The sequence below is a fragment of the Pseudorca crassidens genome, chromosome 19 (assembly GCF_039906515.1).
Source record: "Pseudorca crassidens isolate mPseCra1 chromosome 19, mPseCra1.hap1, whole genome shotgun sequence".
NCBI lineage: Eukaryota > Metazoa > Chordata > Mammalia > Artiodactyla > Delphinidae > Pseudorca > Pseudorca crassidens.
Window position 1 is genome coordinate 39,182,014 of NC_090314.1, and position 26,155 is coordinate 39,208,168.

A 26,155-nucleotide genomic window follows, 5' to 3' on the forward strand; every position below is an offset into this window, starting at 1 on the left:
GAGCTCTGGAAAGGTCCCAGCTATGATTCACAAAGAACTAAGTTCTGGATGGATCCTCCAGAACTTCTTGTTTTCCCTAGACAATTTCCCAAAACTCTCATTCTTCCTATAGAATGCTCACCTTATTTTTTACATGCAGTTTCTAGCTCCTGCAACTCAGCTGGGGCCCTGCCAGGGAACAGAGGCTGAGGAAAGGCAGAGGAGTTTTGGAAGGAATCCCTGACTCATAGACGGGCAGCTAGGATGGGAAAGTGGCCAGAACCATGGCATGACTGGACCTGTGCCTGGGTTGGGGGGACATGAACACTTAACTACCTCAGCAGGAATTCCTTCCAGGTCCCCTTTAAAGCTGAGGTCTTTGGGGTAATGGGTCTAGAATAGAAAAGACAAATGGGACATAGCTTTGACCCCCCTCAAATGAGGAGACACCAATTCAGCAATAAGTCCCACCCTTCTCCCCTACAGGTCAGGCCAAGGAGGGTGAGGGCCTCTTGGTCTCTAGACCTCATACACCCCTCCAGCTTCTAACTGAATAGAACTTGCTTTACCTCAGCTGGGTGTTAGGTATCCAGAAAGGCTCTGCTCCCAGGGGACCAGTCTCCCCTCCGTGCTTTCTCAATTAAAGACGATTTATACAGTTGAAGTGTTGTCTGCCATCTGTGGGTAGCAGGCTTTGGCAGTCGCTCGGGGAGGGATCAAGCCCCAGGGGCGGGGCGGGTAGGCTGGCGGCTGTCCCCTAGTAACAGGTGCACCTTCCTGGGCGCCTCGTCACTTCTCCTGCGCTGGCAGTCCTGGCGGCTCACCCAAGCGGACTCACTGAGCGACGCGGGCGGGCTATGACCCCAGGGGCGCTGCTGCTGCTGCTGCCTGCTGCTGCTGCTGCTGTGGGCGTTGGGGGCGCCGTTCGCCTCGGGTAAGTCTGGGCGTCAAAGGGGCAGTGACAGGGCCAGAGGTCGTGGTCGGGCACCAGGGCTTCACTCAGTTCTCTCCTCCTCCAGGCGCCCGCGTCTCAGAGGCGGAGGGCCGACTCCGCAAGAAACTTTTCTCGGGCTATGATAGCTCGGTGAGGCCGGCGCGGGAGGTGGGAGACCGCGTCGGGGTTAGCGTTGGTCTCAGCCTAGCGCAATTAATCAGCCTGGTGAGGGCGCACGCGGGGAGTTGAGGCCTGGCCCACTAGCCGGCTGGGGGGCGTGGCTTTAGGCAGGGCGGAACCCAGGGACCACTGGGGGCGGGGCCCGGGGCGAGGCCAGGCTGGGTGACTGACGGGCCGTTAGTAGAGGTTGGGTCGAAATCGGACCAATGGACAAGCTGTGGGCGTGGCTGCTGGACGGGCCAGGATTGAGCCGGGTAGGATGATGAACTGGCCTGCTGGCGGATCTCAAAGTGGAGCTGGGGCCGATGGACAGGCCGGAGAGCGGACCTCGATGGACAGGCCGGAGAGCGGACCTTGAGGCGGTGTCACAGGCTGGGGCGGACCTTGGTGCCGGACAGGGTCAATAAACAACAGCGGGCAGAGATTCACTCCGGCCGGGGCCGGGACTGGTAAATGAACTGGCTGGCTGTACGGCCAGCAGGAAGTTTACGAGATAGAGGCGGAGCTTAAGCCAACGCAGTTTATAGGAGGTGGGGCTTGAACCCAAGAGGGTGCGACTCAGAAAAAGAGGGGAGTTTCCAGGGAGAGTTTACCCACCGAGCCCCTCATTTCTCTACACTGACATCATATCTACCCTTTAAACTTTTCCCTTCTAGGACGAGAAGGATGAGGAGATGAGCACAAAGGTCTACTTAGACCTGGTACGGAGACCCCCGCAGGGTGGGAAAGGGCGGGCATCCCGCTGCCTTTACAATTTCCTCGAAAGTTCCGACCAGTAAGATTTTTTTTTTTTTTTTTTTTTTTTGCATCACGACCTCAGAAAACACATTTATAACTGAAACAGAAGCTTCAGGAAACAATACCTATCTTTGCTATGGGAGATGCATTCCATGCATTTTTCATTCTAAATTTTTTTTAACACTGGTTTGGGGCCACTCATTTGATTCCGGACCTATGAAATGGGTCGTTAACTGCAGTTTGAAAGCCACTGTTTTAGAGGCTAGCGTGCAACCCCCTCGTTTTTACAGAAAGAATAAATTGGGGCCCGGTGAGAGAGAAGGGGAAATTAGTTGATAGGGTCCCAAAGAGTGCAGGTGGAGTCTTAAACAGAGCCCCGGCCTCCAGAACCACAGACCATGCCTGCGCGGCTCTCCTCCTTTGCATTCCCTGCCCGGGCTTCCTCAGCACATCCCAAGACTCCTTCCAGCCTCCAGCCCCAGACGGCCCCTCAGCCTCTGCTTCCCTAGGAGTGGACTGACTACAGGCTGAGCTGGGACCCTGAGGAGCAAGAGGGCATCAATTCACTCTGCATCACTGCCGAATCCGTGTGGCTATCAGACGTGGTGCTCCTAAACAAGTAAGGATGTTCCCAGAGTCTGGGAGGTGGGGCAGGGCCTCTGGAGGGGCGCGGCCTCCGGAGGGAGGGGCCTGATCCCAGATGAGAAGATTCTTTCCCGGCAGCAACGACGGAAATTTTGATGTTGCTCTGGACATCAGAGTCATGGTGTCCTCCGACGGCTCCGTGCGCTGGCAGCCCCCGGGCATCTATCGCAGCAGCTGCAGCATCCAGGTGTCCGGGCCCCACCTGGGAAGCTCAAGGCGCTCCTAGAAACCCTCACTCAGATATCCCTCCTCCATTATCCCCATGACCCTCACGTCTCTCTTACCCTTCTGATTTTCCGTTGAGTTTCATCTTCTCTGTCCACTTTCATTGACTTCCAGTCTTCCTCAGTGACCGCCCCCCTCCATTGTCCATGACCTCCCCACATAACCTTCTTATTCCTCTGTGACTCCACTTCTCTGTGATCTCCCCCTGGTGGTCCCTATGTCCCTAGTGCCCCATATCCTCTGACCCCTGTCTGCCCTGTGACCTCCCCAGCTCCCCCAGCCCTGACCAGCTCTCTGGCAGCTCTAGTAACTCTCCACTCCATCCAGGTCACCTACTTCCCCTTTGACTGGCAGAACTGCACCATGGTGTTCAGTTCCTATAGCTATGACAGCTCAGAAGTCAGTCTGCAGACCGGCTTGGGTCCCGATGGGCAGGAGCGGCAGGAAGTGCACATTCATGAAGGCACCTTTATTGGTGAGTGGGCTTGGCTCCCATGTCCATGGGCTTTACGATTTCCAGTTTCTGACAGGCTGATAAATATATTCCCTCAGTGAGTCCCTGTGGGTTCAGCAAGATAGGTGTAACTGTCTATATTTTGTGGTTATGGAAATTGAGACTTGCTCAAATTTATTAGAGATGGGCTGTCCAGCCCAGGGACCATAGCTGGCCCCATATTACATCAGTCCCCCCTGCTCTAGGATGTGGCAGAGAAAGCCATATCTGGGAATTCCCTGGCGGTCCAGTGGTTAGAACTCCACACTTTCACTGCTGAGGGCCCGGATTCAATCCTTCGTTGGGGAACTAAGATCCCACAAGCAGCGCGGTGGCGCAGTGAGGCACACACACACACAAAAACAAAAACAAAAAAAGAAAAGAAAGCCGTATCTGGCACAAACAAAGACAGGTTCCACATCTGTGTCACCTTCTCTTCTCCCCCCCTCCGCCACCCAAAAGAATGGTCAATGGGAGATTATTCACAAGCCTTCTCGGCTAATGCAGCCTCCAGTGGATCCTAGGGGAGGGGGGGAAAGGCGGCGTGAAGAAGTCACCTTCTACCTCATCATTCTCCGGAAGCCTCTCTTTTACCTGGTCAACGTCATTGCCCCATGCATCCTCATCACTCTTCTGGCCATCTTCGTCTTCTACCTGCCACCAGATGCAGGTAAGAGGGGAAGGGGCCCAGCACTCCTTCTTACCAATAGCTCAGGTTCTTGCTCTTCACCCATAAAACAGGGAAGGTTTTCCTGCCAACTCAAGCCTTCATGAACTGTGCCTCAGCAATCTCACCCAGGTTTTCCTTTCAGGAAGAGCCTTTGCCTCTGCATCCAGATTTCCCCTCCAACCTCAAGCTCTACCTCCCCTCTGCTGCTCACTTCTCTGCACCCAGTAACTTCTGAACTCTTCCCTTCAGAATCCTAGGATCTCATCCTTGGAACTGCCACTCCTCTGACCAACAAACTCCCAGGCTCAGCTAACGCTTCCTTTCCCTTTCCCCATTCCTGGCATCCTCTCTCCCCCACTTGTCAAATGCCGCCTACTAGTCCCTTAACCTCCTATGTCCCTTGGAAATAATAGCCAACATTTCTCTGGGAGACAGCACAATATGCTAACAGAGTAACCTTGGGCAAATTCCTTAATCTCTTAGTGTCCTGATCTGGAAATAGGACAGTCGTTGTCCCTCCCACATAGGACTATATTGAGGATTAACTGAGTTAATAGAACTATGCCTGGTACTCTGTAAGCTTTGTGTAAGTGTAGGTATAGTCTTCTGATTTGGAGCACTTGCTATAAGATAATACAAATAATGTGTTACATATGTTAACTCAGTTCTAATCGTCACAACTCTGTGAGGTAAGTACTGAATTGTCTGCCCGTTTCACAGAGGCTAAGTGAGTTTAAGTCATTCACCTGACATTACACAGAGAGAGGCAGTGTTGCTATTCCAACCCTGCTTAGTACTAGTCTGATTCAGAGACTGATATCCTAAACTCTTATATTCAGAACATGCTTTCCTGGGAGTTCCGTGGTAGCCTAGTGGTTAGGATTCTGGGCTTTCACTGCTGTGGCCTGAAACACAAAACAAAACAAAACAAACAAAAAACACAGGCTTTCCTTCTCTCTGTAATCAAGCCCTCTCTCAGTCTGGGGAAGGAGAGTGATGCATCTCTAGAACACACTTCCACATGTAACTTCTCCTTCTTCCTGGAGCAAGGCAAATCTTGGAACCCAATATTACAGGACTAAAGTAGAACAGACCATAATAGTTACTTATTTCAATAGCTTCCATGAAGTTTGCAGCGCCTGTTGTATGCCACAGTAATAACCAGTCACCTGGCATAGTCTTATATACTTGGTTTCATTTTTAGATCCTTCGATTTGCTATATAGTTCCTGCTACAGGGGTTGGTCCACTCCCTCATTTAACAATATTTGTTGAACATCTGTAATGTGCAAGGCACTGGGAATACATCAGTGAATAAAACAGACAAAAATCCCTGCTCTCATGGAGTTTATATTCTAGTGGGGAGACAGTCAGCAAACATAATAAATAAACCCATTGGATAGTATATTATTATTTTTAAAATTAATTAATTAATTAAGGCTGCGTTGGGTCTTCGTTGCTGCGCGGGGGCTTTCTCTAGTTGTGGTGAACAGGGGCTACTTTTGTTGCAGTGCACGAGCTTCTCACTGCGGTGGCTCCTCTTGTTGTGGAACACAGAATCTAGGCGCGTGAGCTTCAGTAGCTGTGGCACGTGGGCTCAGTAGTTGTGGCTGGCGGGCTCTAGAGCACAGGCTCAGTAGTTGTGGCGCACGGGCTTAGTTGCTCCGCGGTATGTGGGATCTTCCCTGACCAGGGCTCAAACCCGCGTCCCCTGCATTGGCAGGCGGATTCCTAACCACTGTGCCACCAGGGAATTCCCAGATAGTATATTAGGAGAGGTCAATTACTAAGAAGGAAAAATGGGAAAAGGGTTTGGGGAGGATGAGAATGGGGGTAGGGGTTGCAATTTATTTATTTATTTAAACAATTTTATTGAAATATAGTTGATTTACAATGTTGTGTTTCATTTCTGCTGTACAGCAAAGTGACTCATTTATAGATATATATATTTTTTCATATTCTTTTCCGCTATGGTTTATCACAGGGGTTGCAATTTAAAAATAGGATGGTCAGTGAATGCCTCACTAAAAAGGGAATGTTTGATCAATAGTTGAACAAAGACTTGAAGGAAGTGAGAGAATGACCCTGGTAGATATCTGGGGGAAGAAATTAGCAGGAGGAGTTAACAGTGAGTGCAAAAAGATCTGAGGTGGGCATGTGCCTTGCATATTCAAGAAATAGCCAATGAAGTAATAACTGAATGAAGTAAGCAAGAGAGAAAACAGTATGAGATGTAGTCAGAGAACTAATGGGAAGGCCTTGTAGACTTCAGTATGGACTTTTATGCTAAAGGCGATGGGAAGCCACTGGAGTGTTATGATCTGATTTACATTTTAACGGGGTCAATCTGGCTGCTCTGTTGAGAACAGTCAGCAGGGGGCAAAGGATGAAGCAAAGAGGAGGCCTTTATAATAACTCATATCTGAGGTAATGGTGGCTTGTGCCAGGATGGTAGTGGTAGATGTGATAAGTCATCAGTTTCAGGATATATTTTGAAGGTAGAGCCAACAGGGTTTGGTATGGATTGGATATGGGATGAGAGAGAGGAGAGCTGAGAATGACTCAAAGGGATTTGGCCTGAGCCACAGGAAAGATCGAGTTGTCATTTGTGAACTGAGGAAGACTATGGCGGGAGTCGGTGGTGAGGGAATTAAGTTTTGGACATGTGAAGTTCGAGATGTCTAGTGGACACCCAAATGGAGAGGTTAAGTAGGCAGGTGGATACAAGTGTGGAATTTAGGGGAATCAGTCCAGGTTGGAGGTATAAATGTAGGAGTTAGGCATGTAGGCATGCAGTTGGCCCTTCCAAAAGCCTGTCCTTGAGTGGGCTGGAAACACGGTCACTGATTATGCCAGGGAGATTGCTTTCTGGCAAAGCCTAATCCTTTCGCCTTCCCCTCTGTCCCCCAAGGAGAGAAGATGGGGCTCTCGATCTTTGCCCTGCTGACCCTTACTGTGTTCCTGCTGCTGCTGGCAGACAAAGTGCCTGAGACCTCCCTGTCTGTCCCCGTCATTATCAAATACCTCATGTTTACCGTGGTCCTCGTCACCTTCTCAGTCATCCTTAGCGTCGTAGACCTCAACCTACACCCTCGCTCACCCTACACCCACCAAATGCCCCTTTGGGTCCGTCAGGTAAGAAGATCTCCTCTCCAACCTGTGTTAACTCTCAATCCTAGTATTTGGCTTTTTGTCCAGGTATCGCTCCTCCCTCCCACCAACTTCAACCTTCCCTTTCACAGACCTGAGGGAGAACTACAACTCCTGGTAGAGTGTCAAAGTGCCAAGGTCTTTGAGTGTTGAAATGTTGCCCAATTAATTTTATCCTCCCATCATTGACGTTGCGTAGATCCCAGACTCTCTTCATCAATACTGCCCATCGTGGGTCCCAAGGAAGCATTCTAAGGGTGAGGTACTATCAGGGTTGAAGCCCTCAGAACTTTTCTTTCCAGTCAGGATGTCTCCTAACCCACTTAAGAACTCTTGGGCTGTGTAGTTGCATTTCATCTGTGGGACGCATGGACGCATGCGCAGGAATGGGCACGTGCCGTGGGGGTGGTTGGCGGCTTCCCTTCTGGTCTGAGAGCATAAGAGCCCCCTCCAATACGCCTCTTCTTCTACTCTGCAGATCTTTATCCACAAACTCCCTCTGTATCTGGGTCTGAAGAGACCCAAACCTGAGAGAGACCAGATACCGGAGCCACCTCCTATACCTCTCAGAGATTCTCCACGAAGTGGCTGGGGTCGGGGAACAGATGAATGTTTCATCCGCAAGCCACCAAATGATGTTGATAGTCCGCCTGACGATTCAGGGGACACGGGTTCGTGCCCCGGTCCGGGAAGATCCCACATGCCGCGGAGCAGCTGGGCCCGTGAGCCATGGTCGCTGAGCCTGCGTGTCCGGAGCCTGTGCTCCGGAACGGGAGAGGCCACAACAGTGAGAGGCCCGCGTACCGCAAAAAAAAAAAAAAAAAAGAAAGAAAAAAAGAACCGTGTAAGAATCCAGATCTATTTCCACCGCAGGGTACCCATTTCTGACCCTCTATTCACAGAGGTTGTTTCTGACCTCAGGTGCCCCTTCACAGCCACTGAGCCATAGCTGACTTGTCAAAACTGCGTTACGAAGATGCTCATTGGGAAGACACGGAGGAGAAAAGAAAGAGAGAGGGCAGAATGAACACTTCCTTAAACAGCACAGCCAAGCTGCTGGAAAAAAACAGCTGCTGAACTTGCATGACCTAAAGTTTCGTTTTAACTTTTATGATGGGATTTCTCGAATTCAGTTTAAAAACAAAACAAGAGAGGGAAATTTCATAATCAAAGTGACTTACCACTTGAGATCTCTGAGCTCCCTGTAGAATTAAGACCTTGGTGCCCCTTGGTGTGTCAGGCTTGGAGTCTGACCCCCATCTCCTCTGGGGCCCACTCTTCTGGTTCATGGCAGGATCCCAGGACTGCACTTCTCTGCTTCTGGGAGACTCTTTTTCTTTCCTCACCTATAGCACAGATATTCCCAGAGGTCTATCCCTACCACATATCTTTGTTTGGAAGCAATTTCAGAGAGAACTTGTACAAGAGACCAAGAACCACACTCTGGGTCCCTTCCTAGCATGTCCTAGACACCATACCCTTCTTATTTGACTATTGATGACAGCTAGCTTATTGATCACTTGCCATATGCTACTCACACTGCAAAGCAAGTTTTGGGTATCAGATAATTTAATATTCACAGTAAACCCCATTTCCACATAAATAAAGAATAGGTAAGGAATTTGAAGTACAAAGAAGTTATATAACTTGTGCTTTCTCTGATACAGATATTAACTAGTGTTCATAGTATCCAAATTCAGAATTTTAACCACTATGCTATTCTGCCTTTCCTAGGGCTGACAGCTAAGAAGCTTCTCTGCCAGGCCTGCTAGCTTCTCTTGTCTCTGACTAGATACTTTGCAAACAATCATTAATGAATTAAATTAGAGTTTAAATATTATTTAATCCAGGAATAGCAACTATGTTACATAGGTAGTACCACTTTCTATTGCTGTACCCATGGCAGACATCACTAATCAATCACAGCATTGCATTTCTTTTGCCCTACCCAGGTACGTGGGGGGGGGGGGTTTCTTGCCTTTTGGGAGGTCTGAGGTCTTCTGCCAGCGTTCAGTAGGTGTTCTGTAGGAGTTGTTCCACGTGTAGATGTATTTCTGGTGTATCTCTATCCACACATTTTGATTGATTAATCCCTTAGCTATGGAATTGAATGGAGACATTATGAAAATATTACATCAGTTTTCTCATAATTATTGTTTATGATTGTGAAAAAATGGAAATTATATAATTCCCAACTGAAGTTCTTCAATTAATTATGGTGCCTTTATATATGGACTCCTGTGGAGTCTTTAACATTCAAGATTATTGGAGAATATTGAATGATTTGTGGACAATCTGGAAATATTCATTGAAAAGGTGATATGCAAACTTGGGTTTGATGATGCGATTTTAGCTATAATACCAAAAGCAACATCTATGAAAGAAAAAACATTGATAAATTGGACTTTATTAAAATTTAAAACTTCTGCTCTATGAAAGCCATTGTTAAGAATATAAGCTACAGCCTGTGGAGAAAATATTTGCAATGCATATATCTGGTAAAGGACTTGAATACAAAATATACAAAGAACTTCTTAAAGTCAACTGTAAGAAAAAAGAAATTTTTTTTAATGGGCAAAAGGTTTGACACCAAAAGCAAAAGACCCTTTTCAAACAGACCCATTCTACCTGAATCTGCATGATATATTGGGCTTCCGCATATCATTTCACTTGGAAAGAAACTTTAGTGTCTAGATAAAATATTTGGAAATCACTACCCTAAAAGATCGGTATTTGCTGCCCAGTTCTTAGGCTACACAACAGAACATTCCAGGGCATTAAGACTTGAAGATTCCTGGATTCTATCGTTCTGCTAAGGTTCTATCAAGCTACCTGTATGAGGTTCTAAAGGAGCCTGACTGATTTAGGATGGCAGGGACACAAATCTGATAAAGAGACCAGGCAAAGCCTTAGGGCCCCATCCCAGACCTCCCGGGACATGGGGAGGGTCAGGCACTGGTTCTCTTCACTCTGTTAGGAACTCAGCTTCTACTCTTCCTTTCCAACAGATCATGTTCCATTTCAAAGAAATCAGAGCCCTTCATAGGCCAATAAGGTCACTTCCTACACTTTACTGGGCATAACCACATACCCTTCCACCACTGCCCCACCATCTAAACAAATGATGGAAACTGCACGACTTCCTTTTCTCGGTATTTGGAAATCACCACCAGGATCTGGTACCTACTCACCACATTTAGGGGCCTATTTTATCCTTCCTTAGACATGACCCTGCCCATGTGCTCTGCTCTCTATAAAAGGCAGGCAGATCAGCCAGAGGAGCCAGAGTTGCAGAGAAGCTGAGACCAACTCAGAAACCTCCAGCTCTCAGGCTGAAGCTCCCGTGCTCACCCTCCGGTATGAAGGTCTCTGCAGCACTTCTGTGTCTGCTGCTCACAGCAGCTGTCTTCAGCACCCAGGTGCTGGCTCAGCCAGGTAAGTCTCCTCTCTTCTTAAGCCTTAACATTTTAACTACCCCAGGTACTAATACCTGGCATGAGTCATCCCATGCTTGCTGCATAGCCTACATTAAAAAGATGGAGAGAATGAAATCCAGAGGGGAATTAAGAAGAGCTGGCATGTCACAACTGGTCAGAGGCAGAACCAGAACTAGAAGCCCAGGCCACTGGAGCCAGGCTCCACGATCTTTCTCAACACCAGCTTTGGGACATGAAATGCAGCTGCTATCTCAACAATCCTCACCTTGTTTGGAGATGTGGCACAGAAGGAAGAACCATTTCTCATTGTGGGTAGGAAGGACATTTCAGGAGTAGTAGAGAGGAAGAAACTCTTGCTGGAGGTTTCAAATGTTGGATTACAGTCCAGGGTAGCTCCCAGAAGGGTGGCTGTGTAAGGAGGATAAGGACCCAGAGGCATCTCAGCATGTGACTTAGGTTGGCTCTAAGCCCATGGGGACAAATAGCTGGGAAGCAAGGTCTTAGAACTTACCTTCCCAGGGTCAGAGGTTTTGGATCTGTAGACCCTCCGAATCACGCTACAAGGATTAATCTTGTTACTCAAGATTTCGCCATCTGCAGTCAACAATGAGGGGCCCCATAGTTCAGCATAGGAAACTGACTCACAGATAACATTTTATCTATGGGATCTGGACTAAAGCTCTGAACTAGGGAATGGTAGGTCTTAGTTAGAACTTGTGTATTTGCTTTGTCTTCTACCTTCTCCTTCTTCTCTTACAAATGCAGGCTGACAATACACTATAACTCTCTGATGCTTTGCAAAGTGTTTTTCAGATTCAGTTTCCATCCCAATCACTTGCTGCTTTATTGTGATCAGTAAGAAGATCCCCTTCAAGAAGCTGGACAGCTACACAAGAAACACCAACAGCCGGTGTCCCCAGGAAGCTGTGATGTGAGTGGACCATGCCCGGGCACCGTCAGCCAAACATTCTATCTGAGTTCTATACTTCCAAATGAGTCAGATAAATATGCCATCTAATCCAAAGGACCCTTTACCCCATAGACAAATGAAGCCCATGAGAAGGAATCCATACTCACTCCAGGCTCTTCTGGAAGCTTGGTCAGATCATCCAAGTTCCTTTAGCCAGGAGCTAAAGGAAGGCTTCCCCTGGAGCAGTAGCAACAGAACTTCCTTTCTGGAAGAGAGGCCTCTTCCTCCCTTTTCCCCTTCTTCCTGTCCCCATCCAGGCTCCTCACCCAGGGAGCAAGGGCTAATCATGTCCAGGGGCCAACGGGCCAAGCTCCTGGGCAAAATCCTCAAGACACTCCATTTAACTGTGCCCTCTTTTCCCCACAGCTTCAAGACCAAAGCGGACAAGGAGGTCTGTGCTGACCCCAAGCAGAAGTGGGTCCAGAATTCCATAAACTCCTGGATCGAAAGCCCCAAGCCCTGAAGGCTTGAACCTTCGTACCTGGACTGAGAGACAGTCAGAGCCCTGGAAAATCTTATTTATTTCCCCCCACCCTTCCCCAGCTGTATTATTTTATTATCATGTCCAAAAAGAGGTTCTTTGTTTAATAATTTAAAACACATAGTTTCTTAAACAATAATTATATTTAAGTTATTGATGTTTTAACTTTATCTGCCATAAATCCTAATGAATGTAAAAACACAACATCTGGTGATGAGTTTTCCTTTGTGAGCTCCATTAAGCTCATGGTAAGATGGCACTGTTCTCCCTCCTACCTGCCTGTAGTATCCTGAGGTCCTTCCACTGATCATCAGAGTGAACACCTTTGGATTCTTAGGAAATCAGTGCTCCTGTAAGTCGGTGTGTGCTATGTAGTATTGTGATGGAAATTAATGTTATTAAATGACTATGGTATTTTCAAAGAAAAAAATCTATATAATTTTAAACTACTTGGTCTTATTTTTCATGGGGTAACATTTGGCAGGAAGGGAGAAAATGGCAGCAGTGAGTGACAATTGGGGGTGTGAGGATCATCCTCTAACTTGAGTCTTTTGGACTCAGCTGAGGATTACGGAGAACCTAGAAGGACCAGACCAGACTGTTCTAGCCCTGTGGCTCCAGTCCCTAAATCACCTGCCCTTATTTAATAGAATCTAGATTCCTATTGCTTTTCTCTCCACACTTACCTTTGCCTGGTCTCTCTCTTGATCTCTTGCAACAGTCTGCAAACTTTTCTCCATAGCCCCAGGTTTTCTCCATCTGATTAATTCTCAAACCCAGAGTAATGTCCCAGAAATGAAACTGAGTCTAACAGGAAACTAGATGTCTATAACTTAGAGGTCCACTTAAGGTTCTTTACTGGAGATGAGCCTTCAACAGGACCGGTCTTGAGAGATTGGAATATGATGGGAAATGAAAGGATTCTTCAGAACTGATACAGGAGGGAGATGAGGGGAGGGGGCCAGAGGAAGGAATCCCATCTGGCTGGGCTCTGGGAAGAAAGAGGAGTCAGAGTTTTAGAAATGCAGGTTGGAGCCAGGTTGTAGGGGCTCTTGAATTTCAGATTGGGAAGTCAGCAGGTAATAGAGATGCACCGAAAGTTTTGAAATAGGAGAGAAGGAGAATATCACATTCAGAGGCGAGCATCAGGAAGAATAACCTAGTATCTGAGTACAGGATGGAGTGTGAGAGATAGAGGCCTGAGAGCAGGCTGCTGCCATGGTGCAGGGGAAATGATGGGGACATAAATGGTACAGGGTGGGAGTGGAGATGAAGTGAGGAAGAATGGGCCAGAAAGAGTGATAGGTTAAATGTTGTAGAAGGTTGAGAATAATTGACCAAGACACAGACCCTTCTCTTATAATCTTGCAAACCAATATCTACAGGGCTTGCACCCTTGAGACACAGAATGAATTCATCTCTATCACTATACCCTCAGCCCCCAATCTCAAGAATTTGCAAAATCCATTTGAAGGCATGGAATCTCCTTTCCTTAATAGCCTCTTAAGGTCAAGATTCTCTTGTACTTCGTGAGCATAGCTGGCTCCTTTTTCAGACATGAGACCCACAGTACCAAGGCACAAAGACCAGACCCCTCATTAAGGGAAAGAAGATTATTGTCCTGCTGACCCAAGTCCAGGGGGGCTGTCATTGGTTGGAGAAATACCATGATTCCAGTACAAACATGGAAACATAGCAAGGCAGTGTTTCTGGGCTCTGATCCCAGAACTGACCCTGACTCTCTGAGTCACTTACAGCAAGTCAATTTCTCTCTCTGGCATTAAGATGCCCCATACAAAAGTGGAAGTTGTTCTGTGTCACAGGCAGGAAGTGAGAGGATCTGGCAGACAACCTCATAAACTCTCTCCTGCTCTAGGAGCCATGTCTCCTGGGACCTTGGCCACATCTGTTGGCTAGGGTAGGGCCAGGAAGAAAGTGCCTAGAATTAAAACCACTGAGCCAGCCAGGAGCCCAGCCTAATGGCAAACACCTGCAAGTCAGGTATATAACCTGTCTGAAGATGAGCTTTCCATTGAAGTCCAAGGTAGTACACCTAAACCCCAGGCATCTAAATAAGGCACCTAAATGTCAGCTGGGCAAAAGGAGTGCTTTCCAACCACAGTAGGCTCCATCCAGTTCTAACCACTCTCTTCCACAGCCTCAAGGTCAAGCTCCCTCTGGAGATCTGGGCCCAGGGTTTCATGAACCACCTAGACACAAATCCTAAATTCCAAAGGCAAGAGACTCACCCTAAACTGGCACCAGGCCACAGCACAAGACACAATCCATTTGTTTTCCCCGAGCATTACCCAGAGGTACTCTGGGATTATGTCGTTGTATTTCAAATCACAATGAACTTTATGAATGACATTAAACATAAATGTGTTAAGTGATATGTCATCTTATTTAAATTGTTGATGTTTATGTGCCTTAACTTGGATATTAATGTTTTGAAAATCCCCATAAAAATAGAGCTAGCATATGACCTTGCAATCCCACTCCTGGGCATATATCCAGAGAAAAACGTTGTCTGAAAGGATACATGCACCCCAGCACTGTTTACAAGCCAAGGCACGGAAGCGACCTAAATGTCCATCGACAAAGGAATGGATAAAGAAGATGTGGTACATATATACAATGGAATATTACTCAGCCACTAAAAAGAATGAAACAATGCCATTTGCAGCAACATGGATAGACCTAGAGATTGTCATACTGAGTGAAGTAAGTTAGGCAGAGAAAGAGAAATATCATATGATATGCCTTGTATGCAGAATCTAAAAAGAAATGATACAAATGAACGTATTTACAAAACAGAAACAGACTCACAGACCTTAGAGAATGAACTTATGGTTACCAGAGGGAAGGGTGGGGTGGAAAGGATAGTTAGGGAGTTTGGGACTGACATGTACACACTGCTACATTTAAAATGGATAACCAACAAGGACCTACTGTATAGCACAGGGAACTCTGCTCAATGTTATGTGGCAGCCTGGATGGCAGGGGAGTTTGGGGAGAATGGTTACATGTATATGTATGGCTGAGTCGCTTTGCTGTGCCCCTGAAATTATCACAATATTGTTAATTGGCTCTACCCCAATATAAATTTAAAAGTTTTTTTAGAAAAAGAAAAACACATCCTTCCACGAATGGGTTCATATCTGTGAGCACAATTCATTCCCTTGTCAACTGGGGGCAAAGAACTGGTGAGGTCACTTGAAGCTGACAAGCATCCTCTTGGGCTCTCCTCTGATTTCACCCTGGGCTCGGGCAGGGAGCTTGCTGCGGGCTTGGACTCATTTCACTCTCTCAACAACTGCTCTGTGTCTCCTCACTTCTTGCTTTCTGCACACAGGCTCCTCCTTGGGTGTCATCTCAGGTCAGGGGTTGGCTCAGCCTGCACATTTGCCTGAGGCTCACAAGGGCGGGGCAGTGAACACTCTGGGTGACAACTTTCCACCAATGCAGGGTGGAAGGCAGATGCTTAAATGCTTCTGCCACCCTTCCTTCCAGCAGCTGATTCTGGGAGCCATTCTACAGGCATGTCAGTCAGTTCGGGAGAAGCTATCCCCATCGCCCACTATACCGACCTTATTCTGCATGCTTCTGTTCATTCCTCCTCCTTTTCCGTCTCACTCGGCTGCCTCTCAGTCATGATCTCGGGGTCACTTCCCAAAGGAGCTATGTATGAGAGAAGATCTCATCTCAGGCTCTGCCTTATTGATTCATTGTTTTATGCAGTCAATATTTGTTCTCCTTCTCCCAGCCAATGCCTGGATTTCAACAGGCAATTTCGCTGGCTCAGGGCCAGGGATTTAGCTGGGCATTTGTTTGGTGTGTTTACCAAGGCTGGGGCTGGGGTCAAGATCAGGGACTCACCCAGTATGTTCTTTGGGACCAGGGCTGGGGCCAAGACTGTGGACTCAACCAGCATGTTTGGTAGAACTGGGTTCAATAGGTCAGCCCACAAGTCAGGGTCAACCGGATGAGGACTGAGTTAGCCACGTAGCTAGGAGAATGGTGACCTAAAGAAGGATTCAGCAAATAAGTAAATGTATTGAAGATAATGGAAGCCATCTCCCTTACTGTTGGAGAAGCTTCCATAGAAAAATATGGAATGTTGGAAGCTAGAAAAACCCTGTGGTGTTGGACTGCAATTGGAGGTATCAGTGTGAACTTGAGGTTTTACAGGTAGATGGTACATATAGATAGATAGATAGATAGACAGATAGATAAAGATAGATGGATAGATAGATGGTAGATAGATGGATAGAAAGATTGATAGAGATAGATAGATAGGTAGATAGATAGATATACACACATGGATGATAGGACATGTATATATTAAGCATATGCTCAACCACCAAACACCTTTCCAGATATGGCTAAATATTTTCCAGAGTTATGTCAGCAGTTTACACTCACTCCTACCAGCAATGTATGAGAGTTTGAGTTATTCCATATTTGGTATTTCAACACTGGGTACTGTCATTCTTTTTAAGTTAGCCATAATGATTATGCGTATAATTCCACATACTTATGGTTTAAATTTGCATTTTACTCTGACAGATGAGGTTGAACATCTATTTAAATGTTTATTAGATATCTTCTTTTATGAAGGTCCACTTCATATCCTTTGCCCATGTTTAGATTGTTTAGATTTGGATCTTGTCTATTTTCAGATTGCCTGTCTTTGTATTATGAATTTGTAGAAGTATTTTCTACATTCTGAATAGGAATCTTTTGACAGACATGTGAATTGAAATATCTTCTCATAATCTGTTATTTTATTTTTCACTCCTGTTTTGCCTTTTGATGATACAGCTTCCTGATTTGATTTGATTGATTGATTGATTTCCATGGAAGGGCTTACAAAGACCAAGATGTAGGTAACTAGAGAGATACAGGATCAGGGTGCTGTACACATGTGTTGAATTGTTCTTAGGTAACAGGTTCAAATGTAATTAATTGGCCTAAGAGAAATTTCTGTCTCAATCTTCAGTGAGTAAGTAGATCAGAGCCTAGTTTTTAACCCCATTGAGTTGGAGCTTCTCTGTATATATCTCTTGGGAGAGAAATGTATTTCAATTCAGCATTGTCTACTGAGTGCCACTGTGTGCTTGGCGCAATGCTGGCACTGTGGAGGGTGCCATAACGGTGGTAAAAGAGACTCAGCACCCCCATCAGGACCTCCTCATCATGCACTAATGAGTATCACTGGGCAGAGGCCAGAGGATAGTTGGCCCAAGATAGGCCTTTGCTGATTTACCAGAGAGAGATGGGGTTAAGAGCATCCAAGGAGGGGGATACTTAGAGCAAAGGCCTCAGATAAGGAAAAGTCCAGAGGGATTGGGGAATGGCAAAGAGACCTCAGTGGCTAGGGTTAGTTTCAGGCTTTGCATTGTGTATTGGATAGGGAGAAGCTAGGAAGGGGAACCCCCGTCTTGTTGACCTTCCTAACAGGAAATACAGCTTCCTAATTTTAAAATAGTCCATTTATCAATATGTTCCTTTATGGTTAGTGCTTTTGTTTTCTGTTAAAGAAAACTTTTTTTAAGCAGACAGCACAAAGTTATTCTCTTACATTATCTTCAAAAACAGTTATTTTTTGTTGTTCACATTTACAACTACAATCCACCTTAACTTGATTTTCGGGTATGCTGAAAGTTAGCGATCAAGATTTTATTTTTCCATATAAATATCCAATTGGTTCAGCATCAGTTATTCAAAAGAGTACTTTTTCTTAACTAGTCCACAGTGCAAACTTAGGTTATATCCAATATCAATGTATGTATGGTTCTATTTCTGCACTCTTTAATCTGTTCCCTGGCATATCATCCACTCTTGGAACAGCGGCACCATGTCATAATGACTACTGCTTTCTAAAAACTGTTATCATCTGGGAGTGTAAGTCCTGCAACTTCGTTCTTCTTTAAAAGTTGTCTTAACTATTTTAGGTTTCTTATTTCTCCTTTAAAAGGAATCAGCTTATCAATCTCCACAAAATTCTGGCTCGGATTTTAATTGGGATTACATTGAATTAGGAGGAAAATCTGTTACCGAATCAAATTTGGGTCCACTCGCCTGTGGACAGAAGAACTTCCGTCTCTTTGGCCACTGCACCAGGGTGTGCCAAATACAAAGCTTTTTCTGCCTGCATTTTTTATTTAGTCGTGGGAAGGGGCAGCCTCAGGCATTCATCCTGGGAGTCTCCCCCAAAGAGAGGACAGCAGAAACTAAAAACTATAAACACCTGAATTAGCAATGCAACAACAGGCAAAATGCTAAGACCCCAGTGGGTAGGGAGACCGCACACCTCAGTTTGCCCAGGACAATTCTGCCTCACCCCTGTCTGGCTTGGAAAATCAATTACATGATAATCTTCCCACAGAGGAGAACCCTTATGTCTTTTTAGGCTCCTTGGATCATTGGTAAGTATTCATTTTTTACTATATGCTGGTCCAGAGCATGACCAGAAGGATGAATCTGTTTTCTAGAGTAGAAGTAGGAGGGCTTGAGCTGGAAGGTCATCAGCCATCCATTTCAGAGCAAGTTTGGTTCCCTATGAAATCTGTGAAGCCAAACCCAATGTAAGCCAGAAAGAAAAAAAGAAAACCCAATGTAAGCCAGAAAGAAAAAAAGAAAAAAAAAAGAATGTTTATTTCAAAGAGGATAAAAAGAAACACCCAGAGAGCTGAAGGAGTGTGAATGCCTGATTACAGTCTTCTTTGGATAAAACAGAAACTTTGCTTCTGTGGTATGTGTGTTTAGGCAGATTAAATTCGTGTTTGATTACAAACCCCAGGGTAGAAGGAAAATAAATATGTTCTTGAAGACTAGGCGTTCCCAATGGGAGGAGGAGAAAAAAAAGTCATTAGCTAATACCCTGATGGCTGCCGTCTCTAGGAGAGTCTCATCATGGTACCCCTGTGCTCAGAGACCCTCTGGGATGGTTCCCCATCTCCCCAGCATAGCCATGCTCCCTAGCATGGCACTCAAGACCCTCCTATCTGAATCCAAAATATTTTCTCTTCCTCCTTCTCCTCTTGTACCCTCTCCTAAGTCACACAGCAGAGGGCTTCCCGTGTGCCAACACCTTCTGAGCTTTGCTGCCTGAGGGCCTTCATCCCTCCCCTTCTTTACCTGATGGAAAATGCTAATCAATCTTTAAAGCCCAATTGAAACGGCTAAATGCCCTCTAAGTCCTTTCCTAGCACCTTTTTTCTGCCCCCTTATTTTTTTTTGCGGTACGCAGGCCTCTCACTGTTGTGGCCTCTCCCGTTGCGGAGCACAGGCTCCGGATGTGCAGGCTCAACGGCCATGGCTCACGGGCCCAGGCGCTCCGCGGCATGTGGGATCCTCCCGGACCGGGGCACGAACCCGTGTCGCCTGCATCGGCAGGTGGACTCTCAACCACTGCACCACCAGGGAAGCCCTGAAATAAACATTCTTGTAAAATAGTGCAACCTCAGAATACAGATCAAGGGATAGAGCGCAAAAAAAAAAAAAAAAAAAAAAAAAAGATGGGTGGAAGACCTAAATAGACATTTCTCCAAATAGGATATCCAGATGGCCAATAGGCACATGAAAAGATGCTCAACAGCGCTAATTATCAGAGAAATGCAAATCAAAACCACAGTGAGGTATCACCTCACACTGGTGAGAACAGCTATAGTTTAAAAGTCTACAAATAACAAATGCTGGAGAGGGTGTGGAGAAAAGGGAACCCTCCTACACTGTTGGTGGGAATGTAAACTGATACAGCCACTATGGAGAACAGTATGGAGGTTCCTTAAAAAACTACAAATACAGTTGCCATATGATCCAGCAATCCCACTCCTGGGCACATATCTGGAAAGAAACTCCAATTCTTAAAGGTACATGTACCTCAATGCTCATAGCAGCACTATTTACAATAGCCAAGATACGGAAGCAACATAAGTGTCCATCAATAGATGAAGAGATAAAGAAGATGTGGTGTGTGTGTGTGTGTGTGTGTGTGTGTATATATATATATGACCTTCAAGATGGCGGAAGGGTAAGACGTGGAGATCACCTTCCTCCCCACAGATTCATCAGAAATACATCTACACGTGGAACACCTCCTACAGAATACCCACTGAAAGCTGGCAGGAGACCTCAGACCTCCCAAAAGGCAAGAAACTCCCCACGTACCTGGGTAGGGCAAAAGAAAAAAGAAAAAACAGAGACAAAGAATAGGGACGGGACCTGCACGAGTGGGAGGGAGCTGTGAAGGAGGAAAAGTTTCCACACACTAGGAAGCCCCTTCGCGGGCGGAGACTGCGGGTGGCGGAGCGGGGGAGCCTCGGGGCCACGGAGGAGAGCGCAGCAACAGAGGTGCGGAGGGCAAAGCGGGGAGATTCCCGCACAGAGGATCGGTGCCGACCGGCACTCACCAGCCCGAGAGGCTTGTCTGCGCACCCGCCGGGGCGGGCGGGGCTGCGAGCTGAGGCCCGGGCTTCAGTCAGAGCGCCGGGAGAGGACTGGGGTTGGCGGCGTGAACACTGCCTGAAGGGACTAGTGCGCCACGGCTAGCCGGGAGGGAGTCCGGGGAAAAGTCTGGAGATGCCGAAGAGGCAAGAGATCATTGTCTTGGAGAGCGCGAGGAGAGGGGATTCAGAGCACCGCCTAAAGGAGCTCCAGAGACGGGCACGAGCCGCGGCTAAAAGCGCGGACCCTAGAGACGGGCATGAGACGCTAAGGCTGCTGCTGCCGCCACCAAGAAGCCTGTGTGCGAGCACAGGTCACTATCCACACCTCCCTTCCGGGGAGCCTGTGCAGCCCGCCACTGCCAGGATCCCGGGATCCAGGGACAACTTCCCCGGGAGAACGCACGGTACGCCTCAGTCTAGTGCAACGTCACGCCGGCCTCTACCGCCGCAGGCCCGCCCCGCACTCCGTGCCCCTCCCTCCCCCCGGCCTGAGTGAGCCAGAGCCCCCGATCAGCTGCTCCTTTAACCCCGTCCTGTCTCAGCGAAGAACAGACGCCCTCCGGCGACCTACACGCGGAGGCAGGGCCAAATCCAAAGCTGAGCCCCTGGAGCTGTGCGAGCAAAGAAGAGAAAGGGAAATCTCTCCCAGCAGCCTCAGAAGCAGCGGATTAAATCTCCACAATCAACTTGATGTACCTGCATCTGTGGAATACGTGAATAGACAACGAATCATCCCAAATTGAGGAGGTGGACTTTGGGAGCAACTGTAGACTTGGGGTTTGCTTTCTGCATCTAATTTGCTTCTGGTTTTATGTTTAAGTTAGTTTAGTATTTAGAGTTTATTATCATTGGTAGATTTGTTTATTGATTTGGTTGCTCTCTTCCTCCTTTATATATAAATAAATATATATATATATATTTTACTCAGCCATAAAAAACAATGAAATAATGCCATTTGCAGCAACATGGATGGACCTAGAGATTATACTAAGTGAAGTAAGTCAGAAAGAGAAAGACAAATACCATATGATATCACTTATATGTAGAATCTAAAATATGATACAAATGAACTTATTTACAGAACAGAAACAGACTCAGACATAGAAAACAAACGTTGTTACCAAAGGGGAAAGGGTGTGGGGGAAGGATAAATTAGGAGTTTGGGATTAGCAGATACAAACTACTATATGTAAAATAAATAAACAAGGTCCTACTGTGCAGCACAAGGAATTACATTCAATATCCTGTAATAAACTGTAACGGGAAAGAATATGAAAAATACACACACACACACACACACATATATATATATATAAAACTGAATCACTTTGATATATACCAGAAACTAACACAACATTGTAAATTAACTATACTTCAATGAACATAAAAATTTTTCAAAATTGAAATTATCGGCACAGGCCTGAGCACTTTGCATGCACTCATTATCTTATTAGGTTCTCAGAACATCACAATGAGGTAATAATTAGCAATCAGTTCCTCTTAGAGGCTCAGAGAGGTAAGCAATTTGCTCCAAATCATATAATCAGTAAATGACAAATACAGTACTTAAATCCATGTCTGGTTGACTCCAGACCCCAGGCTCCTAAACATATTTTCTTACAAGATAATAGGTCCTGAAGCAGAGGGAAGGACAGACAGGAGTCCCTTCAGCTGGAAGTGTTGGAATGTCCCCCCGCTCACTCAATTTGGAGAAGAGTTTGGGGTGCATGTGTAGGAGTGGATTGTAAGAGGATAATAACATACAAGACTCAGTTGGTTAAATTCATTGGCATGAATGTGCTTATCCAGAATTCAGGATTCAATGCACTAGCACAAGTACTTGGGGATGACAAATATTTAGCTAGATTGGCTGATTGGAATCTAGGCTTTAAAACAGGCCTGCAGTTGATGAAGTTGAAATGCCAGAACTCCCCTGGGACATTAGGAAGGTGTCTAAAGGCTCAGGGAAGTGGGTCTATTGAAAAGGATCTATTATGTGCAAGCTGCCTAGCCATCCCTAACTGCACTCCTGGGCAAGGCCAGAGGACACTTCCTTTACCAAGGCATGCTTTGATGGGGCCGTGAGAGGAGGGCAGCGTCCTTAAGAGCTCTCTGGTGGCTATTCACTACAGATCAGAGATGGCCACGGGATATGCTGGAATCCCGCGGTTCTCAAATTTTAGTGCCCATTAAGAATCACCTGGAGGGCTTGATACAACACAGTCTGCCATCCTACTATTGGTGACAATTTAAATAATCATGATGCCAGCAGCTGCCATTATTATGCTCCTAAAATATATGAGCAACCCAATTCCAGAATCCCATTTGGAAGGTCTATTACCAGAAGCCACTTCTGGTACCTAAACCTATGTCAGTGAGGAAGAAATAGATGACACTGAAATTGGAATGATTTGAGGAGGGTTGAATAAAAATGCTATTTACCAAGATGTGGGCTGGGTGTGGAGAAACCATAGGGCTGCTTTGGTACTCTGAGGCTAGTGACAGCATGGTGACCACCCTTGGACCCAAAGGAGCAAGGACAGAGTGTGGTTCCCCAAAACTGGACGGAGAGAGTCATAGAGAGGGCCACCTGGAAAGGAAGTGAAAACCATTGGTTGAGGGCTGCATCCAGGCAGAGGTATAAGGAGGCAACAGAGAAATCAGTGCTTCACCCTAACTACTCCCTCTTTCCAACACCCTGCAGGGTTCCCCCATGTCCAAACCCAACCCAAAGCCAGAAGACCTGCAATCTCACTGATGTGATCCACAAAAGAATGGCATGTGTGTCTGCAGGGACAAGCTTGAAATCTTTTCTTTTGTGGTTCCTGAGAAGTTTTTATGTCAAAGACTTATAAAATGAGTCGAAGAGTGAACACTTTTGATATTCCCTGGAAGCGATTGTGTAAGATCAGAATTATTTGTTCTTGGAATGCTTGGAGGAAGAGCTGTTAAAGCTTCTGGAGACTGGAGGATGTGTTGTGGGAAGGTTTTCCATTACTGACTCAATTTTTTAAATAGTTTGAGGATTTAAAAAAATTTTTTTCTTGCAATCTGGTAAGTTAGATTTTAAGAAATCCGTCCACTTCTTCTAAATTAAAGTTGCTGGCATAAGGTTCTTATTTTCTTCTTGGTGTCTGCAGGCTCTGTAGTGATGTTCCCTACTGGTGCCTTTTTTCATGGTCAGTTCAGGAGAGTTTCAGCTTCTTTGTAGGCTTGTCAAAGAACCAAATTTGAGACTCTTTAGCCCTTTGTCTATATATTCTTTTCTATTTCACAAAACATAGCTCTTTATTTCATTTCTTTTACTATCACTGGGCTTGTTTTGCTAGAGTAGAAAAACTTGCAAGGATGGAAAGTGGACAGGAGAATATTCCAAGCAGGTGCAAAAAGTAAGCAAAGTCTGGGAGCCAAGAATGAGCATGGGGATAGGAACACTCAGGCCAAGGGCCTTGCCAGGTATTCTATCATAGTCCAAGCTGTCCCCTCCTTGCCACCCTGCTCATTGGCACTCCCCCCCACCCCACCCCAAGCTCCTAGCTCAGACCCCTTGCAGGAGGGAGCCAGGTTCAGGAACAAAGAGCCCACTTCATTGCTCTGTTCCCCACCCCGTCCTATCAATGATTCTTCCCGAAAACAAGGGGCTTAGACAAATCAGTTGTTTTCAAACTGTATCCGTCTGGGCCTGAGTAGCAGAAGGGAGCACTTAGATGTGATGGGAGGAGCCTGGTCACCAGAAGCTGGCTTTAATTTGTCTCCAGTATGAGACTTCCACCTAAAACTTGCCTTGGAAAAAGACATCAGCTACATGAAACTCTCTTGGTGATTATATGTAAACAGACTGGCTTTTTCTCCCAGTGTCACCCCTCACTCCCCATGAGACGTTGGGCAAGTTATTTAATCTCTCTGCCCCTCGGTGTCCCCATCTGTAAATGGGCATGATAATAATAGCGCTTACCTTGTCAGGACTAAATATGTAATAGGGGAAAGTCCTTAGCATAGCAGTTCTTTTCTATGGTTTCTTTTTCATTTTGGAGAAAGCAGCTCCTCGGATCACTTACTAGGGTGCGTGCCAGCCATCTGTGTTCTGTCTCCATCTCTGTGGTCTGGGCGGCTGGAGGGAAACGGTGCCTACCCTGCTACAGGCCACAGCTTTTGCCTTGCACTTCCTGGAAAACTCTTCGGCAACCCAGCCTCCAGCTTAGTAGATTCAGGATACACGGTAAGAATTCAGAATCTTAGTAGATTCATCTTGACTTGACTGTACCCTGGCCAGGCAATGATCCCTCTGGGGGCCCCCATCCTCTCTGCCTCTCTACAAAGGCAGGCGGGGCAGCCAGAGCTGCCAAGAGGCTGAGATAAACCCAGAAACCAACAGCTCTTAGGCTGAAGCTCACATCTTCCCCCTCCAACAGGAAGGTGTCCACAGCGCCTCTGTGTCTGCTGCTCACAGCAGCTGCCAGCAGCACCCAGGTGCTCACTCAGCCAAGGAGATTCAATCTTTCTCCCCCTTCCCTTCCTCTCTCTCCTTCCCTCTGTTCCTCATCTTCTAGGAAGGCCTAAGCCAAAGTGACCCACTTCGGAGACTCTCAGAGCACCCGGGGTCCTTGGAGTTTTAACATCTAATTTTGGAGACAGAAAGCAGAAGCCCGGGTTGGGGACAGCAGGCATCCTACCTGCCCCTCCCGCCTCCAGGACACCGCAGAGCCAGAATAAAGCCTAAACTCTACTGAAAATCCAGGGCCTTTTCTTTGACCCCAGATGATCGCCCCAAACCCTGCAGGTTGGGGGGCCATATCCAGGACCTGTCGCACTGGCCTCCCTCAGTCAGCAAAGATGTGTCCTCACCATGCAGAATCAACCTCAAAGTCTTGAGCCACATGTTTCTGGTCCCACCCCCTCTCGGGGCGGCCGGCAGGAGCACTGGACCTGCGTGGAGAAGACACACTTCTACCTCTTAGCTTTCCTTCCCCTGCTGCGTTCAAGCTGAGAAAAGCCTGACATCTCAGATGCTTTTTCTCCGTGACTTTATTTCTAGATGCACTCCGCGACCTGTTCAACTGCTGTTTCACATTTAACCATAAGAAGATCCCCTTGCAGACGCTGAAGAGCTATGGAATCACCAGTGTCCGCAGGCAGCTGTCCTGTAGCTAGGAAAACCCTGCTCCCCTCCAGCCCCCCACCTCATCTCACCCCTTCCCTTTCTTCCATCCCCCCCATCCTAAGTTCTGCCCCACAAGACAGACATAGACTAATTTGAGATGTCCTACTCAGGGGATAAGATCCAACCAGACTATGTAATCCAAAGCCTCCTATTACATCAGGGACAGGCCCAGAGAGGGCCGGTAACATCCCACACCCTCCTTGCTGAATGGGTACCAGCTCACACTCGGGTGGTTGCTTTGCTGGATGCCAGGCCAGCTTCTCCCAGGGCGCGGCAAGAACAGCAACTACCCCCAGAGGGCCTCTCCTTTCCACACCCCTCTGACTTCCTGTCCCAGGGCGGCCCCTCACCTGTAGCAGGTGGGTCTGGTCATCCCTAATGAGTCATCCCTTGGATAAAACCCTCCAACATTTCACCTAACCCTGCCAGCCCACCTTCATCCACAGCTTCAGAACCAAACTGGCCAAGGACATCGGTGCCGACCCAAAGGAGAAGTGGGTCTGGAATGACATGAAACACCTGGGTCAGAAACCTCACACCCTGAAGACTTGGACCCTTTCGGCCACACTAAGAGCAAGCCAGAGGCTGAGAGATGATTCTTCTCCCCCAGGCTTCCTGTCTCTATCCTGGACTAAATTGA

The 26,155-nt window shown here is 46.7% G+C and overlaps 1 protein-coding gene and 1 long non-coding RNA gene across 2 annotated transcripts; one reads left to right on the forward strand and one right to left on the reverse strand.

Annotated features, from left to right (window-relative positions):
- Positions 1–836: 836 nt before the first annotated feature.
- LOC137212729 (acetylcholine receptor subunit beta-like) lies at positions 837–12,325 on the forward strand. Its single transcript, XM_067716470.1, is given in 14 exon segments — positions 837–854; positions 856–913; positions 999–1,138; positions 1,750–1,794; positions 2,341–2,450; positions 2,555–2,663; positions 3,029–3,176; positions 3,655–3,864; positions 6,775–6,998; positions 7,492–7,821; positions 7,824–7,857; positions 10,274–10,448; positions 11,307–11,381; positions 11,787–12,325. Coding segments are annotated over 14 exon segments (1,773 nt in total). The 3' UTR covers positions 11,884–12,325.
- Positions 8,821–23,099, reverse strand: LOC137212732 (uncharacterized). Its single transcript, XR_010937601.1, has 3 exons — positions 22,797–23,099; positions 10,716–10,858; positions 8,821–9,111 (listed from the first exon to the last, which is right to left on the reverse strand). It is a non-coding gene; the product is annotated as an uncharacterized lncRNA (long non-coding RNA).
- Between the last annotated feature and the right edge of the window lie 3,056 nt (positions 23,100–26,155).